Genomic DNA, 10,323 nt, shown 5'->3' on the forward strand with positions numbered 1-10,323 from the left:
ATTTCTATATGCCAACCATGAAACAGAAATAAAGGAATCCCATTTACATTAGCTACAAATAAAATTAAGTATCTAGGAATTAACAAAAAAGTGAAAGATCTCTATAATGCAAACTATAAAACACAGATTAAAGACACTGATTAGGGCTCACAAAAATTGGAAAAAAATTCCATGTTCATTGATTGGAAGAATCAATACTGTTAAAATGTCCATACTCCCTAAAGCAATCTACAGATTCAATGCAATCCCTATCAAAATACCAATGACATTCTTCACAGAAATAGAAAAAGCAAACCTAATATTTATATTGAATCACAAGAGACCAAGAATAGATTTCGGATAGCCAAAGCAATCCTAAGCAAAAGAATAAAACGGGAGGAATTACATTACCTGACTTCAAATTGTACTACAAAGCTATAGTAACCAAAACAGCGTGATACTGGCATAAAAATAAACGCACAGATCCATGAAACAGACTAGAGAACCCAGAAACAAATCCACACACCTACAGTAAACTCATTTTTGACAAAGATGCCAAGAACATACACTGGGGAAAAGACAATCTGTTCAATAAATGGAGTGGGGAAAACTGGATATCAGTACGCAAAAGAATGAAACTAGGACCCTATTTCTCTCCATCTACAAAACTCAAATCAAAATGGACTGAAGACTTAAATCTAAAACCTCAAACCATGAAACTACTACAAAAAACATGAGGGAAATCTCTAGGCCATTGGTTAAGGCAAAAATTTCTTGAGCAATACCCCACAAGCACAGGTAACCAAAGCAAAAATGGACAAACAAGATCACATCAAGTTGAAAACCTTCTGTACAGCAAAGGATACAATTAACAAAGTAAAGAGACAACCCATAGAATGGGAGAAAATATTTGCAAACTACCCATGTGACAAGGGATTAATAACCAGAATATATAAGGAGCTCAAACAACTCTGTAGGAAAAAATCTAATGATCCAATTAAAGGACAGACAAAAGATTTGAATAGACATTTCTCAAATGAAGATATATGAATGATAAACAGGCATATGAAAAGGTGTTCAACATCATTGATCATCAGAAAAATGCAAATCAAAACTACAACGGGATGTCATCTTACCCAGTTAAAATGGCTTATATCCAGAAGACAGGCAATAATAAATGAGGGTGGCAATGTGGAGAAACGGGAACCCTTGTACATTTTTGGTGAGGATGTAAATTAATACAACCACTATGGAGAACAGTTTGAAGTTTCCTCAAAAAACTAAAAATTGAGTTACTGTATGATCCAGCAATTCTACTGCTGGGTGTATGCCCAAAAGAAAGGAAATCAGTGTATCAAATAGATACGTGCATGCTAATGTTTGTTGCAGCACTGTTTGCAATAGCTAAGATTTGCAAGCAACCTAAGTGTGCATCGACAGATGAATGAATAAAGAAAATGTGGTACATATACACAATTAAGAACCATTCAGCTATATTCAGTCATTTGCAACAACATGGATGGAACTGGAGATTATTATGTTAAGTGAATTGATCTTGGCACAGAAAGGCGAACATTGCATGTTTTCAAGTGTTTGTGGGATCTAAAAATCAAAACAATTGAATTCATGGACATAGAGAGTAGAAGGATGGTTGCCAGAGGCTGGGAAGGGTGTGGTGGGTGGAGTAGGGTGTGGAAGATGATGGGAACAGTTAATGGGTACAAAAAATGTAGAAAGAATAAAGAAGGCCTACTGTTTGATAGCACAACAGGGTGACTATAGTCAATAATAACAAAAATATTAAAAATAATAGTTTAATATATAGTCAAAACTGTACATATTGAAATGACTTAGGGTGTACTTGCATTGTTAGCACTTCAGTGGATACATGCTTGAGGGAATGGACACACCATTCTTGACGATGTGCTCACTTCACATTGCATGCCTGTTGCAAAACATCTGTACCCCATAAATCTATACACTTACTGTGTACCCACAAAATTAAAAAAAAATCCAATGATAAAGACTTTTAGCTCAAAACAAAATCTCAGGCATGTGTTACTCATAATGAGAACCTTATATTATTAAGAAAAGGTTAAGTTACATTTAGTACAATTTATTTAAGAAAACAAGGAAGCTGGCCGGCCGCAGTGGTTCATGCCTGTAATCCCAGCACTTTGGGGGGCCGAGGTGGGCAGATCACGAGGTCAAGAGATCAAGATCATCCTGGCCAACATGGTGAAATCCCGTATCTACTAAAAATACAAAAATTAGTTGTGGTGGTTCCCGCCTGTAGTCCCAGTTACTTGGGAGGCTGAGGCAGGAGAATTGCTTGAACCTGGGAGGCAGAGGTTGCAGTGAGCCAAGGTTGCACCATTGCACTCCAGACTGGCAACAGAGTGTGACTCCGTCTCAAAAAAACAAAACAAAACAAAACAAAAAAGAAAAAAAAGAAAAGAAAACAAGGAAGTTTGACACCTCAGCTTGCCATGTAGAAGGCATCACTACAAAAATATCTAGCTTTTAAGAGTTAACTCTAACAAACTAAAAAGTAGTTATTGAGAATGATTCTCTTCCATACTTTGTAGATTTCAAATTCTTTGTTTTAGGCTTCAGCTTAACTTTATCTTCATGCTTGACTAATTGAAATTCTGTACAATATGGCCTAGTGCAGTGGCTCACACCTGTAATCCCAGCACTTGGGGAGGCCACGGTGGGGGGATCAGCCTGACCAACATGGAGAAAACCCGTCTCTACCATATATACAAAATTAGCTGGGCGTGGTAGCACGCGCCTGAAATCCCAGCTACCTGGGAGGCTGAGGCAGGAGAATCGCTGGAACTCGGAGGCGGAGGTTGCACTGAGCCGGGATGGCGCCAGTGAACTCTAGCCTGGGCGACAGAGTGAGACTCGGTCTCAAAATAAAAAACCTGTATAATGTTTCCTTCTCAAGGCAGACACTTGTACATATCTTAGGTTTCTGGTAACTAGTTTCAGCTGTTTCAATAGAGCTGATAAGGCAGTATTTTAGTTAATATGTAGTGAAGTTCTGAGAGTGCTCTAACAAACTTCCTTGTTTTTAACTCGTTCCCAGGGTATTGTCTATTAATTTCAGCTTTGTTTGCTCTTAAATTTAAAAATATGTATTTGGCTTCAGAGTTCTGTTTTCCCTCTCAGTTGCATTGCTTGAGGTGGGTGTTTTTATTTTTTCAATAATTCTTTATTATAATAGTGCTACTGTTTGCTAAGGCATACGTGGTCAAAACCTAATTTCCTGCAGAGCTGAAAGGAGCTCAGAGAAGTAAGGTGGAGAACGTGGTGGACAACCCACTGAAATGTTCCAGTTTCAGGCTATGCATGTTTCACACACTTGCTGAAATACAATTTGGGTTTCTTTAATTTCCATGTGAAGTGCTCTTCTAAAAACTAACCTTTAGTCAGTGGGTGACTTTATGGGAGTAAAAGGAAGCTGTTATGAAATAGCTGTTTTGGAACTGTTACAAGCTTTCAAGGATTCAAAGGTCTAAATATTATTTCAAAAGTCTAATATATTTTAACATAACAAAACAAGCAAAAGAAAATCCATCAGCTACTCCTTCAATTGAAGTGATGAAGCCCGAATAATTTATACAGCAAAATGGAGAAAATTAGAAGACTGGCCATCTAAAAATCCGCCATTGGTGAAGTGATGAAGAACATTTACTGGCTTATTCTGAAACTTGCTGATTTTGCAACTCTTGGCTGCCTATGGATTTCTGTGGTGCAGTGTACAGTTTTAAATAGCTGCCTAAAATCGTGTGTAACTAATCTGGTAAGTCTCACAATCTAATATTTGTCTTTGCAGGAACTGGAACATGTAGAATTCAGCTTGTTATAACTGGTGGAATTGTTTTTTCTTTAGGAGGGGTTTTCTTATGAGAAGTGGTGGCAGCAAGGCAAGATAGATTATTTTTTCTTAAATAAGTTAGGAGCACTTATAATTGCAGAAGATAAAGCAGGCTATTTTATTTCTTTAGGGTACCTGGTCATGTTTTTTTGGGCTAAAGGATTGGGTAAAGGAGGTTTAAATGGAATCAATTTTGCACACTTAAAAAATTCAATTTAAACTCACTTGTTACAAAGTCATTAATAGTTATCTTGAAACATTAAATAAATTTGGCCACAGGATAATGCCTGCTAATTCCAGCATAACAGTAATAATTACATCAGCGATGGATAATGTGTAGGGAGCTGGATGACCAAGGAAGCAGATACAGATGCCATGTAAAATAATATTATATTTTAAAGCAATAATTATGTATACATTCTTTATTTCTGTTTAAGCATTTATAATTTTAGTTAGTGAGTTTTATTACATGGAAATTTATGCTTTCATTCTCATTTCTGGGTATCATCCCTTCTGTAAATATTGTATCATCTCTTTTCTGTTGTAATTTAGTTTTAAACATAATACTAGTTCTAAATATAGTGCTGATTATATTATGCTGAAGTGTTGGAGATAGAATTCTGTGACAGATTAAAAAAGAAACTTGTACTTACTTTTGATTTAGTTTAAACTGTAGTTTAAAGCATTACTTAGGCTTACTATGGTTAATAGCATTTTAAAAAAAGTTTAGTATTTTATATAAATCTTTGCCAATGATTTCATTGCCTTTAATATAGAATTGCATGCTTTAGTTTTTTATATTTGTAACCCAAACTTAAAAATGGAAGAATGGAACTAATAAATGTTTTAAAAAGATTTTAATTATTTTAATTATAAGAATATACATTTTAAATAAAATATTTATAAGATATAGAACTAGAGAATAAAAAAACATTATAATTATGCCCCTAGTAAGCTTTCGATTGAATTTTCTTTTAGTATTTTTCCTCATATATATATGTGTATATATATATCTATAATTTACACACAGCTATGCCTCCAGCTTTTTCATTACATTATATTGAGTTTTCCCTTAGACCCTGAAATATTTTCAGAAACAGAATCTTTAATATCTTTAGAGTATTTCATTATATGACTGTACCACCGTAATTTATTTGTTAATTTCCCCACTACTGAAACTGATTTTAGTTGTTTCCAATATTACAGTCTCCATTTTATTTTACTGTAGTTTCATTTATTCTTATCTTTTTATGTGGGCTCCTTGCTTTCAGGATTTGCCAGTAGGAATAGACACTTTGTTCTTTTGTTGAGTTGCCTTCCGTTCACCACCTACAGAGAAAAGCACAGCTGATATGCGGCAACAGCAAGAGAGACACGTCTGCTAATTTGACCAGTGAAAGTACAACACGTTCCCACACAGGGCTTGGAGGGACAAAAGTGAAGTGAATAAACAATTGAATGTAGCCATTGTTCACAGGAGAGGATATACAAAGTGCTCAAATTTATTATATTTTCTGTGCCATTTTTAAAAACATGGGCATCTACTCTGAAGGTCATCTATAATTTTATTGGTTGACTCTTGATACTGAGGCATGTTTCCTTAAAAAAGAAAAACACCAAAATGTCTCGTCCAAAAAAACAAATGTTAGAACTGCGGACCAAAATGCACAAAGCACAGTTCTACGCTTGAGCATGGGTATTTTACATTAATTTTAGCTTACATTAACAGAGATCTGCATGTATTAGTTGAAAGAATTAAAATGAAAAGCTTTTTTTTTTTAATTCTAGATGCCATGTACTGCAGAAAACAACAAATAATTAATGCTCTTCAGAACACTAGTATTGTGAGATCCTTTATGAAAAAGAAAAAAGAATTCATGGTTGAATAATTTGTAGAAGTGTATTTTGCTATGCTCTCTTTTTGTTGATCCACATGGCACAATAGCATATTAAAGGCTTTGTTTATTATAATTTCCCCATCTTTAGCAACAAAACCCTTTTTTGAATGTTTCCATAAGTTATTGGAGGTACAATTGGTATTCGGTTACATGAGTAAGTTCTTTAGTGGTGATTTGTAAGATTTTGGTGCATCCATCAACCATGTATAAACTGCACCATATTTGTAGTCTTTTATACCTCACTCCGCTTCCCACTCTTCCCAAGTTCCCAGAGTCCATTGTATCATTCTTATGCCTTTGTGTCCTCATAGCTTTGCTCTCACTTATTAGTGAGAACATATGATGTTTGGTTTTCCATTCCTGAATTACATCACAAATCTCTCTCTTTTTTTTAATTAACAAATCACAACAACTGAGGAACTAACATTGACAAGGGCTCAGTTAGGAGTATCACTTCCATTCAATAAATTTTCCTAGGTATTGATGTATATTCAACTCTGTGGGGGATGCAATTGGCAATACAAAAGAAGTAAATTATGTAATCAGTGCCCTAAAGGAAGTTATCAAATACTGAGGTACCAAGGTTGCTGTCACTAGACAGTAAAAAGCTATTACAAACATGATGTGTCTTTATTGTATTAAAGGGTGAGGACAAAACATTCATTTTTGATTTGTATCTAAAGTTCCAAAGAAATAAACCAAAAATCAACTGAAAGACTATTAGGAATAATAGCATTTGGAAGATTTTTGAAAATTAATGTATAGACATCAATACTTGTATATAAATACATAACATTAAAACAAGATAATATAACAAGATCATAATTCAGAAATTGTATTAAATATCCACAAATTAGCACAGTTTTTATTGATACAGGAAACAACCTGTGAGTAAAACAGAATACAATCGAGAAATAAAACCATGTACATAAAGGGATGTGAAATATGATAAAGATGGCAATTCAAACCAATGAGTTGCTATCCATTTAGAATAAAAAACTCCTACATAACTGCCAGATTCAAACAAATTTCAGGATATATTTTGTAAAAAGATATGATTTTTGGTTGGGTTTGAAGGCTCATGCCTGTAATTACAGCACTATGGAAGGCTGAGGTGGGCAGATCCTTTCAGCCCAGGAGTTTGAGACCAGCCTGGGCAACATGGTGAGACCCCTGTCTGTACAACAAATACAAAAATTAGCTGGGCGTGGTGGTGTGCACCTGTTGTCCCAGCTACTCAGGAGGCTGAGGTGGGAGGATTGATTGAGCCAGGAGGTCGAGGCTACAGTCAGCTGTGATCTCACCACTGCACTCCAGCCTGGGTAACTCTGTTTCAAAAAACCAAAAAGAAAAAGAAAAAGGTATTATTTAAATACAAACAGACAAAGAAATAAAACAAAGCAAGAGTTTACTTCATAAAAATACTAGAAGAAATTAGGGGTTACTGTTTCTGTAATCTTGAAGTAGAAATGCCTTAAGAAGCCTAATTAAAAAAAATCATACTCCCTAAAATGAAATTATCAGTAAATTTGGCTACTTAGAAAGTTAAACTGTTATGACAATAAAGGGAATATAATAACAGCAAAGCCAAAAAGTGGAGTATTACACATGATAAATAGTTTTTTTAAAGAAAAAATCCAGGCCGGGCACAGTGGCTCATGCCTGTAATCCAGCACTTTGGGAGGCTGAGGCGGGAGGATCACAAGGTTAGAAGCTCAACACCAGCCTCACCGACATGGAGAAACCCCATCTCTATTCCAAAAAAAAAAAAGAAAAAATCCCTGATACACATAAAAACATGTAAGATGAATTTAGAATATAAACAGCTACTTCAAAAAAGAAGTATAAGTGCCCATTAACCAATGAGAGGATTAAAAAAGTTACATATATACACCATGGAATACTACTCAGCCATAAAAAGAAATATATGTATTATATATATATAAATTATATATATTATATATATTATATATAAAATATATAATATATAAAATATGTAAATATTATATATAATTATACGTATAATTATATATAATATATATTAAATATATAAATATATATTTAATATATATAAAATTTTATGTATTTAAAATTTTATATAATACATATATTTTATATATATATTTTATATTTATATATATATCTTATATATAAAATTTTATGTATTTGTATATATAGTATATATACATATACAATTGTATATATTATTATTGTATATATACAATTGTATATATATATTATTGTATATACATTAACATTTTTTATATATGTATATATAAAAAAGAAATATAAATGGCTAAAAAGCATGTGATATTCAACCTCACAGCAACCACAGAATTGCAGAGTAAAAATAAATTATCAATTTTTCTTCTATCAAATTGGTAAAGATAAAAACATTTATAGTTGGAAAAAGTATGGGTAAACTGCCATTTTCATGAATTGTTGGTTGGGACGTAAATGGGTAAATTTCTAGAAAAGAATGGGTTATTAAACGTCAAAATTAAAAGAGAAAATATACCTCTAATCTTGTACATCAAGAAATTTATCTGAGGATATTATTCCATAACTAACCAAAGATACGTATGCAAAAGAATGTTAATAGCAAGTTGGGACATAATACTACTAATAAATTCCCAAGTGCCTGCACTGCACTATAGTAATTAATGGATTTAATTAAATCTTCACAGACGCTTATGAATTAAGTATTATCCTACTCATGTCCCGGATGCGAACACTAAGTTTAGATGGCACAGGTAACTTTGAAAATATCACATTGAGAGCAAATATCATGTGGAATTAAAATACAGATCATTCTGCTCTGTTCCATTTAAATAGGGTAGGAAGTAAAAATGAGATTAGTTCTGGCTGAGGTGGGCAGAATAGAAAAGCTTACGTCAGGAAGTAGTTATTAGGTTAAAAAAGTTTGAGATCTGGGACTGAGTTTGACTCTTGGAAGCAGATAATTGGAGTAGTTGGAGCCAGAGTAAACCAGTGGGGATTCTAATGTTCAAAATGAAAAATGTGATTTTGTTGGAGATCATGGAAGGCATCTGGTTAAGAGCACAGGTTCTGGAGGCAATCACCCTGCCCCCTTCAAATCTTAACCCAGGAAATTTACTAAATTTTCCTGCACCTCAGCTGTGAAATGAGGTTAATTATAGCACCTACCTTATAGGGTTGCTGAGTTGATTCAGTGAGATTTAGTGTAAAACACCTGCAAGAGTACCTGAACCATGGCAATAATTCAGTAAATGTTAGCTATTATAATTATGAGGAAGAGAATGGGGAATGAATGGAGATTAGGGAAAAGTGTTGACAAAATCTGCCTCATCGGAAACCCTGAGACCCAACTGTTGAGGTTACCTTTCCCAAGTCCACTTGATGGTCATTTCACTCAGCGTCTTAAATTCACTCCAGAGAAGATCCATCCAGCAGGACTCAGTGCTATTACAATGTGACTATGGTAATCAAGAAATATCTCTGCTCTCCTACTGTTAAAATACAACACAAAGACTACCTAGCACCCACCCTTTTGCTTTTATGAGTTGAAATACATTTTTAAAGGGGTAGGAAAAGATTCAATTTTGAACTCATTATCTCTCACCTGATTTTTATATGCTTGCGATTTAACCACCTTTTGAACAAAATCATGGAAACAAAGTACTACGAAGCACTTGGTTGCAAAATTCATCTAACAGAGTTCTTACTGTCTAAATGCTTATTATCTAAAAACAAAATCAAATAATCATCCTTCTTCTTTGCCTGCAAATATAACTGGTTATGGAGTTTAAAGGAATCTTCACTCATGCTTCAAAGTAAATTAAAAATAGGCAACATTTGTTCTTTGGTTCTTGAGTCTGATTACTTTTCAAGTCAATCCACACAATATTAAGCCATTGGATAATATTTCCAAGGGACTTCTGTAGCATTCTTACAGGAGAAACCACTTTGAATTCATGGATTTACTCCTTTGGCATATCTGTATTTATTGAACACTTATTTCCATCAGGCACTGTTCTTGGTGCTGAGGATGGAGTGAAAAGCCAAATGGATAAAAAGGAGGCTCATGCTCCATAAGCACAGTAACAGAACGCTGCTCTCTTCTCTCTACCAAGCACGGTCCACTATGTGGGTACTTATCTGATTATCATAGGCCCAGTATTTCTGTCCTTTGTAAACTGTCTTGTTTATGACAGACTCTACTCAAGTTATGACCAGAGAGACAATGAGCAATTTATAGATCTCTGTGCTTAGTTCCCATTGCTTTTGTTTTCCTCCAGTCCAGTTAGTGCTCGACTTACGACCACTATTGGTTCGGACAGACCGGTTGTAACACGATTTGGTCGTAAGTTGAGTAGGCTATATGTACAGTACTGTGAAATGATGTTATAAAAATCTTTAAGTCATATTTTATCATAATTTTCTTTCATTATTGTTATATATCATAATTTTCTTTGTTCATTTTATGTCATTTGTATCATCTCTACACCATTTTGTTTCTTATTTTTATATTCGTCAGGTTTAAGTAAAACACTGCATTACCAGTACAACTGGTTTAAT

At 34.0% G+C, this 10,323-nt stretch overlaps 1 protein-coding gene across 1 annotated transcript in view; it reads left to right on the plus strand.

Moving 5' to 3' along the window:
• Nucleotides 1-3,423: 3,423 nt before the first annotated feature.
• Nucleotides 3,424-10,323, plus strand: part of ROS1 (ROS proto-oncogene 1, receptor tyrosine kinase) — a 148,916-nt gene continuing 142,016 nt past the window's right edge. Inside the window, exon 1 of the mRNA XM_037727542.1 lies at nt 3,424-3,790. Coding sequence (XP_037583470.1) covers nt 3,668-3,790 — 123 coding nt within the window. The 5' untranslated portion in view covers nt 3,424-3,667. The remainder of the gene's footprint in view (nt 3,791-10,323) is intronic.

This window comes from Cebus imitator, unplaced genomic scaffold (assembly GCF_001604975.1).
Source record: "Cebus imitator isolate Cc_AM_T3 unplaced genomic scaffold, Cebus_imitator-1.0 Scaffold11, whole genome shotgun sequence".
Lineage (NCBI taxonomy): Eukaryota > Metazoa > Chordata > Mammalia > Primates > Cebidae > Cebus > Cebus imitator.